This window comes from Eschrichtius robustus, chromosome 6, assembly GCF_028021215.1.
Source record: "Eschrichtius robustus isolate mEscRob2 chromosome 6, mEscRob2.pri, whole genome shotgun sequence".
In the NCBI taxonomy this organism is placed as follows: Eukaryota; Metazoa; Chordata; class Mammalia; order Artiodactyla; family Eschrichtiidae; genus Eschrichtius; species Eschrichtius robustus.
The window spans coordinates 34,717,820-34,737,889 of record NC_090829.1 but is presented as its reverse complement, the minus strand read 5'-3'; the positions used below and the strand labels follow the sequence as shown (position 1 = coordinate 34,737,889).

Genomic DNA, 20,070 nt, shown 5'->3' with positions numbered 1-20,070 from the left:
ATGCAAGGATTCTTCAATATACGCAAATCAATCAATGTGATACACCATATTAACAAACTGAAGGATAAAAACCATATGATAATCTCAATAGATGCAGAAAAAGCTTTTGACAAAATTCAACACTCATTTATGATAAAAACCCTCCAGAAAGTAGGCATAGAGGGAACTTACCTCAACACAATAAAGGCCATATATGGCAAACCCACAGCCAACATCATTCTCAATGGTGAAAAACAGAAACCATTTCCTCTAAAATCAGAAACAAGACAAGGATGGTCCACTCTCACCACTATTATTCAACATAGTTTTGGAAGTTTTAGGCACAACAATAAGAGAAGAAAAAAAAATAAAAGGAATCCAAATCGGAAAAGAAGAAGTAAAGCTGTCACTGTTTGCAGATGACATGATACTACACATAGAGAATCCTAAAATGCTACCAGAAAACTACTAGAGCTAATCAGTGAATTTGGTAAAGTAGCAGGATACAAAATTAATGCACAGAAATCTCTTGCATTCCAATACACTAATGATGAAAAATCTATAAGAGAAATTAAGGAAACACTCTCATTTACCTCTGCAACAAAAAGAATAAAATACCTAGGAATAAACCTACCTAAGGAGACAAAAGACATGTATACAGAAAACTATAAGACACTGATGAAAGAAATTAAAGATGATACAAACAGATGGAGAGACATACCATGTTCTTGGATTAGAAGCAACATTGTGAAAATGACTATACTACCCAAAGCAATCTACAGATTCAATGTAATCCTTATCAAACTACCAATGGCATTTTTCACAGAATTAGAACAAAAAATTTCACAATTTGTATGGAAACACAAAAGACCCCAAATAGCCAAAGCAATCTTGAGAAAGAAAAATGGAACTAGAGGAATCAGGCTCCCTGACTTCAGACTCTACTACAAAGCTACAGTAATCAAGACCATATGGTATCAGCACAAAAACAGATATATAGATCAATGGAACAGGATAGAAAGCCCAGAGATAAACCCATGCACATATGGTCACCTTATCTTTGATAAAGGAGGCAAGAATATACAATGGAGAAAAGACAGCCTCTTCAATAAGTGGTGTTGGGAAAACTGGACAGCTACACGTAAAAGAATGAAATTAGAACACTCCCTAACACCATACACAAAAATAAACTCAAAATGGATTAAAGACCTAAATGGAAGGCCAGACACTATAAAACTCTTAGAGGAAAACACAGGAGGAACCCTCTCTGACATAAATCACAGCAAGATCCTTTTTGACCCACCTCCTGGAGAAATGACAATTATAAGAAAAATAAACAAATGGGACATAGTGAAACTTAAAAGCATTTGCACAGCAAAGGAAACCATAAACAAGACGAAAAGACAACCCTCAGAATGGGAGAAAGTATTTGCAAACAAAGCAACTGACAAAGGATTAGTCTCCAAAATATACAAGCAGCTCATGCAGCTCAATATCAAAAAAACAAACAACCCAATCCAAAAATGGGCAGAAGATCTAAACAGACATTTCTCCAAAGAAGATATACAGATTGCCAACAAACACATGCAAGGATGCTCAATATCACTAATCATTAGAGAAATGCAAATCAAAACTACAATGAGGTATCACCTCACACTGGTCAGAATGGCCATCATCAAAAAATCTACAAACAATAAATGCTGGAGAGGGTGTGGAGAAAAGGGATCCCTCTTGCACTTTTGGTGGGAATGTAAATTGGTACAGCCACTATGGAGAACAGTATGGAGGTTCCTTAAAAAACTAAAAATAGAACTACCATATGACCCAGCAATCCCACTACTGGGCATATACCCTGAGAACACCATAATTCAAAAAAAAGTCATGTACCACAATGTTCATTGCAGCACTATTTATAATAGCCAGGACGTGGAAGCAATCTAAGTGTTCATCGACAGATGAACGGAAAAAGAAGATGTGGCACATATATACAATGGAATATTACTCAGCCATAAAAAGAAATGAAATTAAGTTATTTGTAGTGACGTGGATGGACCCCGAGTCTGTCATACAGAGTGGAGTAACTCAGAAAGAGAAAAACAAATACTGTATGGTAACACATATATATGAAATCAAAAAAAAAAGGTTGTGATGAACCTAGGGGCAGGACAGGAATAAAGACGCAGACGTAGAGAATGGACTTGAGGACATGGGGAGGGGGAAGGGTAAGCTGAGACGAAGTGAGAGAGTAGCATTGACATATATACACTACCAAATGTAAAATAGAGAGCTAGTGGGAAGCAGCTGCATCTCACGAGGAAATCAGCTTGGTGCTCAGTGACCACCTAGAGGGGTGGGATAGGGAGGTGGGAGGGAGATGCAAGAGGGAGAAGATACAGGGATATATGTATATATATAGCTGATTCGCTTTGTAATAAAGCAGAAACTAACACACCATTGAAAAGCAATTATACTCCAATAAAGATGTTTTAAAAAAAAGAAAGAAAGAAAGAAATTGACCTGGGTAGCTATACATGGAAGCTGAAAGGATAACATGAGGAGGGGCTGGACCACGCTAGATAACCTCAAGTCTAAGTTACAAGAACTCAGAAACTCTGAGTATGCAGGAGCTCTCAGGAGAGAAGACAGACCTGGCAAAAAGGGAAAATGAGCCAATTCGTGAGAAGAAATAGCCAACAGGCCACTTTTGAGACTGAGTCACATTCCTGGCCAAGTACCAGATAGAAATGTGGTTCCTGCTCTTCCAGAGCCCTGGGTACACATCCGTTATTTAGCGAAACTTTAGAGGCTCTGTTCCAAGTAACCTCAAGACCCTAAAGAAAACAGTAGGAGAGTAACCCTATTTGTCACTTCGGAGTCTCAGCTGCCTCAATATATAGTAGAGAAATAGTACCCGCTCTCATGGTATTGTCACAAGCTCGACATAAGCTGAGTGAAATGACCTAGTATAATCCCTGGTGCACAGTCTCCTCTGCAAACACTGCATTAATAATTTAACTGTATGTAAATAAATTAATATCATGATGATCCAATGACAGGTCCCATAGCTACAGCTATCTGCACTGCCTGCTCACACTGAGACCTTAACCCCAGCTGAATATGAGTTGAGCAGACAACAACCATACTCCTTTGCACATAACCGCCAGAAGCAGGGTTTCCTGCCGCCCCAAATATGAACTACTCCATTTTTATGTTATTGCAGTTGGATGGGTAGCAGAGTTTATCTCCCACACTAAAGGGGAAAATAATCTGCAATTTCCTTTCTCTGGCAAAAATACTTCCTTCTGCAGAAGCTGTCCATTGGCTACAGTCCTTATCCCCCCAGATAACAGATATACAGATAATAAATGCCATAATAATTGTAAGACATAAGAGTACGGATTAATCATGTAGAACATCAACAGGCTATAAGTACTCTGGATAAATCAACCTAATTTGAGAAAAAAGTTTTTAAGCACTAGTTCCACATTTAAAGATTCAACAGTAATTTTGATGGTGACAATTTCTCTAATCAATCATCATAGAGACAAATCACTCTGTGGATATGGCTCTGATGAATAGCCCCATCACTGGACCAAGAGAAGAGACACCACAAGGGGACATCTTAAGGTCAAGAGGGCAGATACAAGAATCTAATGGATGATTTTCACAAGTGCAAGCTCAGTATTATAGAGCCTTTCCCCACAGTTATTCAGAACTCCTCAAAGTAACCGAGCCTTCTTTCCTTTTACCTAATTACACTATATTCCTACAGACTCCTATTGTTCTTGAATGCATCCGTCTACCTCCCCAAAAGAAATACCAAGTGGAGGATGAGGGAGGCTATAATTTAATTTGATTTCGTAGTATGCAAATACCTACCATAGGTAGTTCTAAACTATGAAGATACCAAGTTTCCTAATGTATCAAAGACATTTATTAAATCCAGGATGTAGCCAAACTGTCGAGAATTTTTCCTTTAAAATAAAAATTAAAAACAGCCTCCAAATAGCCCCAAATAGGAAACTTCCTGGCTGTTTTCCCCGCTGAGTTTTTTTGCTGTTATTTTCACTTATGGGGTTAGGTTTTTGCCTTTACTCATTCATTTATACATTCACTCATAAATTCATCACATATTTACCGCAAGCCTATTGTAAGTAAGGCAATGATGTGCTAGGAATAGGATAGGAAACATAACAGACAAAAATCTCTGCTTTCATGCAGATTTTATTCCAGTGGGAGTAGATGGACAATTAACAAGAAAAGTAAATCACATAGTATGTTAGAGGGGTAAGTGTCAGGAAGAGGATAAGAAACGTTAAGGGGGTGGTAGTGAGAAAGTCATGTGGCTCTCTGGAAGAAGAGCTATTTATTGTAAGCTGAGGAGACAGCAAGTGCAAAGGCCCTGAGGCAGAGTGCACCTTGTACTGGAGGAACATCAGTGTAACTGAGCAACAAGCATGGGATGAGTCCAGAGAGTAACCAGGGGCCAGAATACACAGCCTCACTGGCCCCTGTAAGGCTTGGCCTTTATTTTGAGTGGAGGTAAGAAATAACTTGAGGGTTCAGAACAAAGGGACAATATCTCAGTACATTTTACCAGGATCACAATTCAACCATATAACTATATAGCTGCTATACGGAGAAGAGACCAAAACGGACCCACATAGATGCAGGGAGTTGAGCTGGGAAGCAATGGGGACAATCCACCTCCACAGTGACAGGGTAGCAGCAGAGAAGTAGCTCTATTCTGAAGTTACAGGCAACAGACTTTGCATCAAGTCGGAAGTAGGTTATGGGAGAAAGAGAAGAGTGAGCGAAGGCTCTAAGGGTTCTGACCTTCACAAGTAGAAAATGGAGTCATTATTTGCTGAGAAAACAGAAGAGATTATGAGAGAAGCTGATTTGGGTGGGAGAGAAGGGAGTGATCAGAAGTCAACTTTTGGAAAGGTTAACTTTGAGATGCTGGTTAGATACCAGAAACAAAGCTGGATATCCTTGTCTGACGCTCAAGGAAAGGTCCAGTCTAGAGACAGAAACTTGAAAGTCATCAGAGTAGATGATGCATTGAAAGCCACAAGACTGGATGAGATCACCAAGGGAGTGCAGACAAAAGAGAAGCCCCAAGGATGGAGCCTCTGGACCCCCCAACAGGTAGAGGCTGGAAGAAAAGAGATCAAGAAGCTGCAGGTGCACTGACTTTTTCTCAAATCCTCTGACCCTCCATCACCCCGAAGGGTCCGCATAGCATACGTGATGTTTTCTCTGCTTGGGACCCCTCCAGCCTGCACCCGCCCCTCTAACAACAACTCTGACCTGACACTTATCTGGTAGCTGGTCAGATGGCAGCTCTTGTCATCTCCTTTGCCACCTTCCCTTGACTGACAGCATCTTGCCCAGACAGGTGCCCTTCCCACAGGATCTCAGAGCAGCACAAGCATGTCCTTCACAGCACTAACACAGCAATTCTGCATGTCCATGTGGGATAATTTGGTGTCTGTCTTGCCATTCAGGGTGTCAGTGAGGACATGAAAGCAAAGTGGAGTCTGTTTGTGCTCTATCCCCACTGCCTAGAAGAGGGCCCTCCATAAAGACTAGGGGAATCAAGGAATCATTCATCAATCTCTCTCATCAATTTTCTGCTCAATGAAATAAGACCCTCTTTGTCTGGGTCCCAGGTCTAGGTTTCCAGTTGAAACACCTCCTTTTGTACTTACACCAACCAATACGAAACACCCCCGTGCTCATGTCCTCCCACTTTCTTGGAGCACCTGTCTCTTCTGCTCCATACCTGCCCTCAGGGCCTGAGGCACACACACTCACATTTTCACAACCCATTGTTCTCTCCGGAGAATCAACAATATAAATATTGGCACATCTACCACTCCATTGCCCTTTACTAAGCTCCAACCAGAGTAGTTTTTTTCTCAATCTCTCTATATTTTTCAGAAGGGGTTATAGCTCCACCATCACTATAATTCAGAAAAAGAAAAACTTCTAGAGGTGACATGAACAACATGCAAATGTACTCAATACACAGGGAGCTACAGTGAGGTATCCCCAGTATTTGGAGATAAAGTCAAAAGAAAAAAATACTCCCAAACTGAAACTGAACAAAACAAAAAGTATAAACTAGTTTTACACATCTACTTGTGTGTGCATTTTTCTAAAGAGAAGGTCCATGGCTCACAACTTTTACCAGATTCTCAAACCAGGTATAGCTCCCTAGAAAAGAAAGATGGTGAAATGCATATCCATCCTACAGCCTAACCCAGAGACTAGAAAGAACACCGAAGATCATCGTGTAGAGACGTGAAATGATTTATAAGACACACTGTTCAGGAAAAAAACAAGTTGTAATAGCTGCACAGTATATCATTTATGTAAATACATGTAATCTTTATTTTTTCCTTACATGTACATACTTGGATTTCAAGAAGCGTGTTACCAAATTGAGAACAGCGTTGCCTACAGAGAAGGCGAAAGAGATTGGGATTGCAGATATGATCAAAAGAGACTTTGGTCTCATCTGAAATGTTTAATTTTTTTTCATGGAACATGTGCTATGTATTGCTTATACAGTCAAAATCAATTTTCAAAAATGTTGAAGGAACACCACAATCTAATTGTACTGAAATGACAAGAGTATAACAGAGCCCACTCCCTGCCCCAGGCTAAGCAGATCCCAGCTCCAGCCCTCTTAGCTGGACCAGGATCTCTGCTGGGGCTCCCAGGCCCAGGCACATGGACCTCCAGTTCTGTTTATAAAGATACAAACACTCCAGGAGACCTACTCTCCAACTTAACGGTGTGCACGAGTACACGTCTAAAGCCCTGACTGTTTACATTGTGAGTACCAAAAGTAAGCCAGATGTGAAAAATGGGAATGTTTTTTCTATTTTTTAAACATAAAAGATAGATATGATAAAAGGTATTAATCACCATTTAAGGTAAAAAAATAATTTTATGAGACTGCTATGTTGCAAAAATGTAAATGGAAAATTCTATGACTGAAGAGATTATTTTAAGCAGCAACTCACTGAACAACTGAAAATTAATTCAGACAACTGTGAAAATGTAAGGGAAAAGGATGAAATTGTCGATGACCTCTAAATGCATTAAGCATTTCTGCAAACAGAAGGATATTCAGATTTACTACATCTTTTGAGCTCTGATTTTCAGTAGTAAACAGTGTCTTTCACAATAAACGTGGTGTAGATTCTAAAAAAATAAGTCCCACCAAATGGAACTGCTAAAGACTCCAAAGTGTGTTATGTTTTCAACTGAATGAAATTACATTGATAATCAAATGGCCATTTTTCAAATCGCCCTTTCTCATTTGGCAGTTCCAGAAGGTCAACCAGAGCAAACTATGTGTGTCTTTAGGAGCTGATTCCAGAACTCAAAAGACCAAAGTCCTAATTCTAGATATGAACCTAGCTAGCCACACTAAGGACAGCTGAAGACGTACTTTAAAGAAAACATGAAAAACCAGTTCCAGAATAGAGTTTAAAATTTTTGAGCAAACTGAAGCAATATTCAAAATGATTTAAGATTACTGCTAAAGCCACGTGTCAGCAAGTATAAAGGAAGAGTCCAGTAAGAGGATGACTGTAGCAGGTAGATGTCAGGTGACTGCATTTGGTATTGAATCCAAGTAGAAAGTTGGCCTGTGTGCTTGTTTTTGCCTCTGGAGCCCGAGCACCCTCGTCAAAGGTACCTGGGGTGTCAAGGCGGTGGAAATTACACAAACACACCCCATGGCAAACAAATGGGGTCAGGGCATGGCTGGTAAGTGTGGCTTTGGGGCTGTCACGGAACTTAACAAAACAAACACCGGTTTCGCAACTGTCATTTTTTAGTCCAATGCATAGCACGTGATGGGGAGAGGGGTCAAGTTATGACAAAAAGCAAAAACACTCCAGTCAAGATTGATTTTTTATTTTCAGTAATACTGTAAATCCTTCCGGGATCCCATTAAAGGATGAAACTGATTAGAAACCTGAAGTTCACTTTGCATGGAGGACTCAGCTGCTACCCACCTATAGCACTAACTGTAGCAGGTACTCAGTGTTCTATCCCACACTAATAATACAATCAATATTTTTCTTCAAACCCACAAGCTTTGCCCAGAGATCCAAGAACTGCTGTCTCAGTCCTCACGATGCCATTTTAGGTGATTTGCTGGGCCATTCACCTGTGTATGGCAGGTTCCTTTGTCTCTGGGCACAGATCTCTGGAGGACAAAAATGACTTTTCAAATTGAAACCTCCAATTTCTTCCACTTATGACCAACTAAAACCTGGAAACCACGATCATTTATTTCTCATATATTAGTGTTCCCCAAGGCCTGAAGAGCAGCATAAAGTTATGTTCCCTGGAATGAAGAAATCCTATATTTCTGATGAAGAATAGATCGATATCCTCTGACAATCAAGTGAAGGAAGAGTAAGCCTGGCACCATCTGATGACAGTATGGAGCCCAGGTTGTGTCCCTGACAATGGAGAACACCCCACTTCTACATGGAGATCCCGTCAGCAAAGTCACACTGCTACACACGTTCACCACTAAGTCACTACAATCCAACTAGGGAAGCCTAGACTTTCTCTATTCTATGAAGGCCCAATTAAATGCCTCTCTAACTCAGTTCTAATTCTCCCTCATTCCTAGGTGACCACAATGCTACAGTTAAACCTGTCCCAACACCATACACGGAGAACCACCTTTCGTGGTTGTCCAATGAAACCAAAGGAGACACATCATAAACAAACACACTAAGACAAATTACATACAGACTGAAGGCTTCAGGACCTTACACAACAACCAGAAATGACTGCAAATTGTGCCTCTTCTAAAGAGTCTCCTGCATACTGGATGCTCGTTACAGTCAACCGATAAAAGTTTCATCACCTCAGGAGGCAGTCACATGTTGGCCACAAAGATAAGAGATTTTTACAAAATAAAACAATCAACAGCAGCTAATGCACAGGTGTGCTCACACGCACCCCTCCCAAGTAGAAAGTCAAGGTAGATGCCAAATTGAGACCTAACCCCTTTGCCAGAAAACCCCTTGTCCTATTCCCTTTCTGGGATCAAGGCCTTAGTCGAGGAAGAGTTTTGTGTTAAAGACAGGATGGGGACTACCCTACTTATTTGGTATTATTAAAAGTTAAGCATGGAAAGATGATGGAAAGTCGAAGTGTTCCAAAACCTGCCCTAAACACTGCAGCCCGTTTACAAGGAGAGATCAGGGCACAAGGTCAGACAGAGAAACGGAGGTGTCTACCCTTTACAGAAAACATCCTGACATTTTTCATAATTCATGAAGCCTCTTCTCTTTAGGGCCCTAACTGCAACCTGGATATTTACTAACTGCTAGGCTTCTAAAAAAGTAATCGCTGCTTTCTGTTGTTTTTTCTAAAAGCCAGAGCTGCTTGCAACTTTTTAGAGGGTAGAAAACCCACGTGGGAAGGACAGAAGAGAACTTCAGGACAGTGATGACCCGTGGGGAGGAAGGAAAGAGAAAAGGACTGGAGAGGAGGATGGTTAACTGAATCTGCCTCAAAAAATAGAAGGCTGAAATAAATATGTTAAAATGTTAACATCTGTTCAAGCTGGTACCTGGAGGGCAGGTACCTGGAAATCTATTACACAAACTTAAGTTTTAATTTTTCTACATGCTTGAAGTACTTTATAATAAAAAAAAATTAATATGTTTTAAAAGTGAAACGGAGACACAAAAGGCACAAAGAAAATGCAGGCTGGTGCCCAAGTGATGCAAAGTGGCAAAGTCCAATCACGCTGCTTTGATTAAATGTAATTGCCACCAACACAATAAATACACACAAGTCTCCTGGGAACACTCAAATCCAAGATAACACACGCTGCAGTTAGAACCCATTTTATAGCTTTACATTTTATCACCAGATAGTCTTCTGATATCAATCTTGTTAACAAACAGCACATCAGCACATTGATCCTTTGCCAAATAAAACACATGCCCATATTTGAAGTTGTACTGAAGGATATGTAGTATTATTTCAATGTGCATTTGTTAATCTAAATGAAAGCCAAACCCCAGGAGGCATAAATATGGCAGCCTGGTTTTTGGTACTAAAGCTAAGTTGGAACAGAGTATAAGTGACACAGAAGTACACATTTTTGTTTAGCATTCAAAGAACAACAGAAGGATTTAGGCCTGTGCTAACAAACGCAGCTGCTGTCCCAGAGAAAGAACTCAAAAAATCCACAGTTTTCTTCTTGAGAATCTTCTACCAAATGGTCCATACCAACAATGGAATGACAGCCATTTAGAGCCATCTTGGCCTGTGTGGGCCTTGTCACCAGTTTTCCCAAGTATCTGCATTGGTATATAATACCACAAGATCATCAGATTAGGAAATAAGGCTACCAATATGCCGGTTCTGTGGACAGATGATACCACCTCACCACTGAGAAATTCACAGAAGCATCACGGAAGTTGCAAACTGTTAGCACAGGAGCCAAGTCTGGCCCATAGGTGTTGTCGGGCTCATACAACATTTTTTAAAACTTGAATTAGGATAATACTCGTAAAAATCTGGCTTTCTGTATTCTCTTTTTTAAATATCAGAAAATACTGTAACACGGGGCTGGTTTGAACTAAGTGTCCGCTGCTCAATTCATACAAGGCCTATGGACCACAGTCCCCGCCACTCCCCATCACCTGCACTCACCAGCATCACTTATAACACTACTTGCTCTGCCCCTGTAGGCATTTTAATCTGTGGCATAACACTAAGGGTGTCACACCGTGGGGGGACTGGAAATACATAACTTCTCCTTAGAACCAAATTAGGGGGTGTGAGAGAGACAGGAAGAAAGGGCTTGGTTTCTAGAATTCTGAATTCCAACACAGGGCAGAAGAGGGGAGGAAGAGCCTGAGCCAGAAGTCATCCCCATTATCAACATGCACCCATTTCCATGGTCAAATTTATGAGCGCCAACATATACAACTTCTTCACTTATGCTGACGGGTTCCCTAAATACATGAGATTCCTGACTCTGAACAATGCTCATTTCGGCTTAAGAGGGAATCACTTCTGCTCCCATATTGCCAAAGGTCTCACAGAGCTGCACTGGCCTGTTTTTCATGCAATGCTCCCACCACCCAAGCCAGCCACGGGAATTCCTTCCTACTTGGTAATGCATCAGATGCCCACAAATGATGTACCCAAACTCACATCAAGTAAACTAAGCATCACACTGTGACATTGTTAAGCCAGGAGGAAAAGAAATTACGGCTAAAAACAAAAGATGTTTGATGCAGAGAGGAGAAATTACTCATCCACACAAAAGTAAGTGTCAGACACTCGCAAACAAAAGATGCACACGGGGAGACAGAACAGAATGCCATTCATTAACCATTTTCAAGAAAATATAAATGTGTCCCTATCAAATGAAATTTCCAAGGAAGAAGTGTAATAAGTTCCCTGTTGTGCGTAGGTACATATACATTTGTCATACATATACCTATGTATATATAGCCATAATTACGGTAAAGCTCAGGATATATTAAGCTACCACTACATACACACTCCATAAAGAAAACAAGAAAAGATACTGAGTAGGAAGAGTTTCCAGAGTCCATAGTACATCAGTCTTTTATTTTATAAAAACCTGATAAATTTTCCTGATCAGAACTGTCAAAGTTCATGTTCTCACTAGTGCCTGCAGAGTTTCAAGAAATACTTCACAATCTAAAAAGAAGAGTCTTTCTCCTTAGGGTTACAGGATCACTGGTAGAAAAAATTAAAACCACAGCCAGGCATAATGTCCACAACTTGGTCTTCTCACTCCCGCAGGTAGAAAAAGAGAAGGTACACACTCACCGCAGAGAGTTGGCTCCACGTGGACCTCAGTGGCTTATGGTGAATCACAATTTTTTCGCCTGATTTCTGTTCTTTGGGCTCCGACTCTTCATCAGAGTCAATGTCAAGGGCCTTTTCTTTGTAGTTCTGATACAGAACAGCGTTTTCTGCAAGAAAACCAAATCCTACATGTCACTAATTGCCCCCCCATCATGATGCTACTTGTTCTAAACAAACATCCATATTTATACATATACGATGTTTGGTCTCCAGTTAAACAAGAGACAAATGGATTCTGTCACTGAAGAGTCATTACCAAAAAGTGATTTTCTCACTCACACAGCTCTATCCCCAATTCATCTGCAGGGGAAGGGGAAGGGCCCATACATGAAATGCCAACTGAAGCAGAGTTTCCATGTCTCTGTCCGCTACCCATGAAGGTCCTGTCCCTTTACATCACTGTTTTTTAGGTTAAATTGAATTTACACCCTTTTATTTGTCTACCTATTTAACAAATATTTACTGTACATTCACAATGTGCCAAGGGCTGAGAGTAAATAGAAAATGAAAGACACTTCCCATGCCCTCATGAGCTAAAATTTTAATGAGAAAAATAGTCAAAGTCATTCATTCATGTATTCATTCAACTGATATTTAGAAAATGCCTACTAGACGCTAGCGACCGCTAGGCACTGGGGATACAGCAACGAACAACAACAGAAAAAGATAAAAATCTCATTCTTCATGGAGCTGACATCAGAGTGAGGAGAGAATGACAATAAATAAACAAGTAACTTTTATAATATATCAGATGCTGATAAGTACCATGGAGAAAAATAAAACAGGGAAAGCAGGAGCATGTTACAAGGGGTGATACGTAGATTTTAAAAAGGGTGGTTCAGGAAGCCCTCACAGAGGTGACATTTAAGCAAAGATCTAAAAGAAGTGAGGAAGTAAGCCACCTGTACAGCTGGGGAAAGAACATCCCATCAGAGAGAACAGCAAGTACAAAGGCCCTGGGGCAGGACTCTGTTTGGTGCATCTATATGTACAAGGATCAGCAAGGAGGTCTGTGTGGCTGGAACAGGGTAAGGGAGGGGAGAAGGTATAGGAGTTGGGGGTTGGGATGACTACAGGGCAGACTTGCCTCAATGTCTTTGAAAGGACTTTGGTTTTTTACTCCAAGTGAGAAGGCAAGTCATTTTAGAGTTGAGGACACAATGATCTTGCACAAATACATACCCACAAACCCAAAGATTTACATACAGGGGCTCTGAGAACAGACTGTCAGCAGGATATGATCTAGTCTGGGGGTCAGAGAGGTGTTAATGAGGAATATCTTAAGATCTGAAAGCTGAGAAACTACAGAGCTACAGAAAAAAAGCACATGTAAAAGCCCTGAGGCAAGAGGACATATATTACCTTAGAAGAACAAAGGAAGGTCATTCACTGGAGTATGGGTGTCTAGCGGACAAAGGGTGTAAGGTGAGTTTAGGGGGAAGAGCCAGACAGCCCAAAGAAGCAGAGTTTTGCAGACAATGTTAAAGAACTGGATTTTATCCTGAGTCCAAAAGGACTGAGTTTGTTTCATACTGTAAGGGTTGTATTTTATCCTGATTGCAATGGGAATCCACTAAAAGGAAAAGACTTTATTAGACTGGAAAAGCAAAATATTGACTACTTAAGGGACTAATTAGGATGCTACTGAAGTGGTCAGTGAAAGACAATGGAGACTTGGGGGGATGGGCTGGATATGGGGGTCAACTGGATAAGGTGGTAAGGATGTTTCCTAGCTCTATGAGTCCAACAATGGAAAAGTCGGAAATGGGAACTCCGGAAGAGATTCACCTTTAGAGGAAAGATTATGAGTTTGGTTTGGGACATACTGAGTTTGAAATGCTTTTCCCATCTACTGAAGCCAGCAAACATCTGCCTCATCTCTCAGCAACTACTGCATGTTCCATATGCACCATTACTAAAGCAATACTGGAATCTATGCAAGATTTTACTGTTCTCTGATTGTTCTGAATATGTAAAGCAGATTATGAGGGTACAGACTTGAGTTCCCCCCACCTCTGTGGTGTCCTTTAAAGTACTTAGTGTGTGGCACAAAATATATGCACACATCGTTGATATACATTCATTCATTCTCACAACAACGTGGGCAATAGTATTATTAGCTTCATTTTACCCAGGATGAGACTGAGGGCTCAGTGAAGTTAAGAGTCTTGTTCACTGTCACTCAACTGATGAGTATAGCAGCAGGACAGGAACTCAGGCCCCTGGTTCCAACATCACAGGTTCTCACCACTCTACCACACAGCTTCCTGACTTACATTCTTGTTAGTCATTAACTGTAAGGCTCCTGCATTCCTCATGTACATATATGTGAAAAAGAATTTCTAGGTCATCATATTTGAGAAGAGAGGAGAGGGTGCACAGAAACAGCTCCTTGTAAAAGGAAACAACATAAAACTAGTTGTAATGAAGGTCTGTCCTCGGACTTCAAGAAAGCTCGACATTTTTAACCCTTTGAGGCAAAGGTCCCAAAACCACTATCAAATTCCAGAAGATGCAAAGCATCTCTCAAAATCGATATTAGGTAGATGCTCTGTTCACTGCACAGTCATAACGGGGGTATAAGAGGAAGCAAATTGGACTAAGAACCAGATCTCTGTCCTAGCCCTGGCTGTGTGAAAGTGCACAAGGTACTAAACTCTCCGAGCTTCCAGGTTCCTCAATTATAAAATCTGAATTTATCCCAGCCAGCTAAAGTACTGTATCTGGGTTTCTTCCTCATAGAGAACAGTCTTCTAAGATTGGTACAGTAAATGTACTTTTATAAACTGGTCATGTTTAAATGATCCAATGAGAACTGATTTTTATAAGAATTATATAGGGAAATGTTTTGTAGTCAGCCAAGGTGATATAATTCTGGGTGGTTTTACCTTAGATTTACTTATAGAGGGGCATACCCTTCTTCATTGTTCTTTAAAGGTTGGGAAATCTTAGCATTTCAAAGCATGACAGAAAGTAACTACCCTCACCTCCACCACACTCCCCCAGCCCTACAAGCACTGCACCTGGGGCTTCTCCCTTTGTGCTCTTCCAGACCACTGACACTGGATCCATCTATTTACACGAAGTCCGCTAATCTGATTAGGGTTTGAACACCTGGTGAAAGCTGCTTTTATTTTTGAGATCCTTCACAAAAATATTATATGGGTTCGAAATTCTTAGGAGTATGTTTCTGTCAGCCAGGAGAGTTAGATTTCCCCCAAATTGAAACTGGATTAGGAAACAGGAAGTCAGAAATGATATTAAAATGTAGAAATATGGGGAAAAGAACATCAAGTCAAAGGAAATATGACTTAAGATCTAAATGCCAAACTTAATTTTTAACTAAAGGGCTAGAGCTTGCCCTTACTCTTTCTCTACCTTTTGAGGGAGGTGGGGATGGAGCCACAGTAGAGAAGAATTAAAAATCCCAGAACATTGGTCTGACAAAGTCATCTGCTTACAAAGAATGCCATTAATCTTACTCACTGCTGGTGAATTTAGCTTAGTGCAGAGCTCTTTGCTGTATAATTTGTGAAGAAGTTGTACATTTTTCTCATCTTGTGTTTTTGTAACTTCAGTTGGATTTCAACTTATAATTGATATTCCACATTGAAACAGCAATAAAAGTCTGGAAAATCAAATGCTTACCTTCCCCATCAAATGTTCCTTGTTCTTTCAGCATTTTTTTCTAAGAAACAAGAAAAGCAAAAAGAGGAAAAGCAAAGCAAACTATGTATGAGTGAGCCAAACAGAAAATACAGCTATTTTAAGAAAAAGTTTTTTTTTTGTTGTTACATTCATTAGATTTCCAAAGGCATACAGCAGATGATCCCTGGAGTAGTTCACTCATATGACTACTACAACTCACTAAAAAGGGAAATAAAATGAACAATATCCCCCATGCTCTGTCAATACAGCTTGAGAATCCTCAAATGACCAGTAGTACAGCTTATTTCATTACTCATGATTCGCCATCACTGTTAAATTGAACTTTGCTATACTTGCAGAGTTGGAGGCGAAAAGAAAAAAACACATAAAATGTTATGGAACTTCTTTAAGGCCATGGGATCTAAAATAAAACAGGCTTGCTTGTGTATTACACATGTGACATTTATATAGACTCTCTGATTAATCAAGAAAAGATGTGGCTGCCAAAATGAATTCCTGCCCAATTGCTGAGATCTGTCTTGCGTCTGGAAAAGACAGCACATGCACACTCCAAAATCTCCTTCCCTAGTTTTCCCTATTTCTTTATGTCATATTTAGTCATATTTTAACGAGCACAGCTCCTAGGCCTTTATCTGGGAGCAACACCACACCATTCACTCGAACCTGAAGTTTTCAGCTACCAACTTGTTAAATGCACTCAGGGATTAAGTGGGCACAAAATGGGAATAAGATACAACCACAGGCAGCGGTGAGAGAAACCAGAAAACAGCAAAGATGACAAACTATGTCTTTTGTGATCTGGCAACTGACTTTTAAAATTCACATTTTACCTGAATGGTATTTAGTATGGGATCACCACTGAAAAAAATAATTCAGTAAATTAAATCATTAGCGTAAGTAATTAAAATAATCAACAGGCTCAAGGGAAAGCAGTTTTCCTGCATCAGCTGTGATGAATCAGCAACGAATGACTGACATTTATAAACAAGCACCAGGCAGCGCAACCACATAATCAAGAGTGCAGATCCATGCCTGCCCACCATCCCCTTTTCAGCTACCTGTATTAAAACTGTTCGGGGCTCACTCAGCCAATACTTAATTTTCTGTGTTTTTTTTTTTCCCCATTTGTCCCCCACTTTTTGCCCGAACTTAGAAAATTAAAACAATTAAGAGTTTCAGTTCCTCCCATGAAGCTGCATTAACCTGGGCTGTGCCTGCCAGCAACAGAATGGGCAAGAGATAAATGTGCACGGGTCTGATCAACAAACAACAGAATTAAAAAAGAACAATAACCTCTGGTTTCCTCTGTGCCCCTCCTCCCCACCCCCATCACCTTCACTTGTGGCTTAGTGAATGCCTAACTTGCGACACTCTTGCCCATTCTTACCTTTATCCTTCCCAGGCTGGAAAACTTCTCCTTGTCTTCCATCACTGCTTTCAGAATAGGCTGGGACATTCTGTTCTTCTTCTTCGAGGTGGTAGGACTGTCAAAATCAACGCCACTGACCACTGCCCTGCGATAGGACGTGGACCTCAAGCCTCTCCGCAGAGACCCCGGGCTGTCCAAGTCGTTCTCCGCCTCGCCCTCGTCCTCTATGGGGCCCAGGGGCGCTCCAAGGCCCTCCACCATGCTGCGCACCTTAAGCAGTCTCTTGTGGGGCTCCACATTCTGACTGTTGGATTTACTTATTTTAATTTCCGAGGCCAGGCTCTTCGGAATGATCTGCTGTTTCCCCACTTTGAGGGCGGCGGGGCTGTTTGTGCTCAAAACCACTGAAGGATTCTCCAGGAGCTCGTTCTCCTGTGAGGGAAGCCTTTGGAGGGGGAGTTTTTGCTCCAAAGACCTTTTGTGGGGCGCGGGAGAGAGTCTCGAAGGTCCCCGCTCAGGGTCCTTAGCCATCTGGCCGGACAGCGAACGGGCGCCTGGGGAGGCGGTATTAGGAGAAAGCGCATTTGCAGCAGGCGAAAGCAGGGGGCTGGCGGGGAATCCGACCCTGTCCCCCTCGGGGCTGCAGGGGCCAGGCGCATGAGGAGTCCGCGGGCGGTGCAGCGCCTGCTGCGCGAGCGAAGTCGCAGTGCCGTTCGCTGGGGATTTGGCGTAGCCGCCCGACGCCGCTCTAGGTTCCCGGGGTGACTTGGGCCGTCGAAGCCGAGGAGAAACAGCCCTGTACTCCGGGGAGACGGTCCTCCCATTGGTCACCAACCTCCGATGGGCGCACAGAAGCAGGGGGCTCCTCTGGATCGTCCTGCCGTCGGAGGCGGTGGGCACCTGGGCCGGAGTCTGCGCCGCGGGGAGCGTCCCTCGGTCCTCTACCGGGAAATCCGTGATCAGCAACCCGCTGGGGCTCTGGTAGGACTGGGGCCTCGGCTTGCTCCGGCCCAGCAGCTGGGGCTGAGGGGCTGAACGCCTCCGCCACAAAGTGGTTAAGCTGTTGCTGGAAAAATCTACTTCGCTCTTGCCGTCCATAGCAGAGCCTCGGGCGTCAGCCCCGGGTTGGGGGTGGGGGGGGAACAGCACCCAGTGAGTCTTGCCTAAAGAGGAAAGAAGTCATGGAACTTTGCCGCCGGACAACCAGGCACGCCTTGCAGACACGCGCGCTCTGAGCCCGGGGATCACCCGGCTGCCGCGCGGGACCCAACTGCGTGTCAATTACCCGCCCTTTCTGGGGCAAAAACTCGCCCACCGCGCCGAGCAGTCCAGTACAGAAATCTGGGCTGTGCCCTGGCGGATTAATCCAATCACCTCCGCGTCCTTCCCGCGCCCAAAGACCACCCGCACGGAAAGAGACAGCCACCAATTCGCCGGGTGCAAACTGATGCGCAAGAAACTTGGGACGAGTTCAGCTTTCTCGGGAAACTCGCCGCGGGACCCTCCCCTCCGCCGCCAGCCAGCCGCCCGCCCCCGTCGTTGGTCCCCTAGCGCTCTAGCTGCCCGTCTCCCAGGCGGATTTACCTTCAGGGCTTTGCAGAGCCCAAGGCCAAAGAGCACCCACCGCCCCGTGGGTGGCCCGGATCCCAGACCGAATCGCGGCAGCAGGAGCTCTGGAGAGCTCTGCAGCCGACCAGGCGTCGGCTCCACCCCTAAGCTTGACCCCGCCCTCAGCCTTGGCCACGCCCGGGCCCGCCTCAGTCGCAGCCATCCTGGAGCCGCTGCGCTGCTGCCCCGGTCTCTCGTTAAAAAACACACAAGCGCACCTGGGCTGGGTGCCGAGCTCCCGGGTTCCGGGCCGCGAGATGCGGGAAGGGGGCGGCGTGGGAGCTTCGAGCGCGCAGGTCCGTTGCCTGGAGCACAGCGTGGGAACGAGCGTGGGAGCCCTGCCAGGATGTAATTTACGAAGCCCTGGGCCCCCGGGGGATCTCCCCGGTAGAAACCCGGAATGCCGAGCAGAGTACGGTCTGTGAAGTGCGTGAGCTGGAGCGCGTAGCTCTGAACGCAGAAAGCCAGACACCTCTCAGCATTCGGGTTGTCTTAAAACACAAATCCGATGCCTTGCTCCCCTGCTTAAAATATCTTACAGACTGATAAGTTTTCTTGTTTGTGCCTGGAGTATTTCCGGAGGTATACTTACAGCCAGCTCGGGGGAGGGGAAACTGGGTGCCTAGGAAGCCGGAGGGAGGGAGTGTTTTCATTCAATAATCTTTGGATCTTGTATACTTTGGATTGCGAATGTTACCTATTAAAAGTAAACGCAATTTAAATTACAAAAAAAAAGCTTATTGGTTTCTAAGCATATACAGAATAAAATTCAAAATCCTCTCCATAGCTTATGAGGCCCTACAGGAAGTGCTTACGTCTGTAGCCTAGTCTTTTCCCGCAACACCTGTTCCTTCACTGTTTTTAGGCCACACCCACTTAAAGTTTGACAGCCTCAGAATCTTCCCTTTTGTTCCTCCTTGACCTTCTGACCTGTCACTCCATCAGAGAGGCCTTCCCTCTTGAATCAGATTATGGCTTATTTATTTCCCCAGCCACCTGTTCTCTTCCTTTTCTCCACTTGCCACAATACGCAAATATATTTAATCATATATTCATTTTTATGTTTATCTGTTTTATCCTCTTTTGACTGAAAGCTTCAAGAGGGCAGGGGCCATGTTTCTTTATTACCCCCTCTGTATTCCAGGCACATAGAGGGCACTTAACAAATATTTGTTGAATGAACGAATGAATGAATGAGAGGAGTGATGTGAGGACAATGACCAACTGCCCCAGAGTGCTCCGTTGCCAAGTAGTAGAAAGTTGGTTGTGTCCTGGACAAGCTCCAGCTGTGTGAGAAGAATAAGGCAAAGTTGAGAAGACAGATGATTTTTAGACCGTAAGATCTGTATAATTAATTCTATTAGCAAGTCATATGGGCTGTTCTCCAAGTTCTCTTTTTTGGCATTCACGCATTCAGTAAGGATGTATCGAGCATCCACTGAGCGCTCCTGTTTGCCCTGGACAGGTTGAATGTGATGGCCAAAAATATTAAGAGGCAATCTCTGGGTGGTGGTGAGATGAAGCCTGATGTTTTTCAT

At 42.8% G+C, this 20,070-nt stretch overlaps 1 protein-coding gene across 1 annotated transcript in view; it reads right to left on the bottom strand.

Moving 5' to 3' along the window:
* ARHGEF26 (Rho guanine nucleotide exchange factor 26) overlaps positions 1-18,575 on the bottom strand; it is a 154,002-nt gene extending 135,427 nt beyond the window's left edge. The window contains exons 1-4 of the mRNA XM_068546121.1: positions 18,509-18,575; positions 16,943-18,087; positions 15,535-15,574; positions 11,848-11,993 (exon numbers count right to left, since the gene is read on the bottom strand). Of these exons, the coding sequence (XP_068402222.1) occupies positions 11,848-11,993; positions 15,535-15,574; positions 16,943-18,022 (1,266 nt within the window). The 5' untranslated portion in view covers positions 18,023-18,087; positions 18,509-18,575. The remainder of the gene's footprint in view (positions 1-11,847; positions 11,994-15,534; positions 15,575-16,942; positions 18,088-18,508) is intronic.
* Between the last annotated feature and the right edge of the window lie 1,495 nt (positions 18,576-20,070).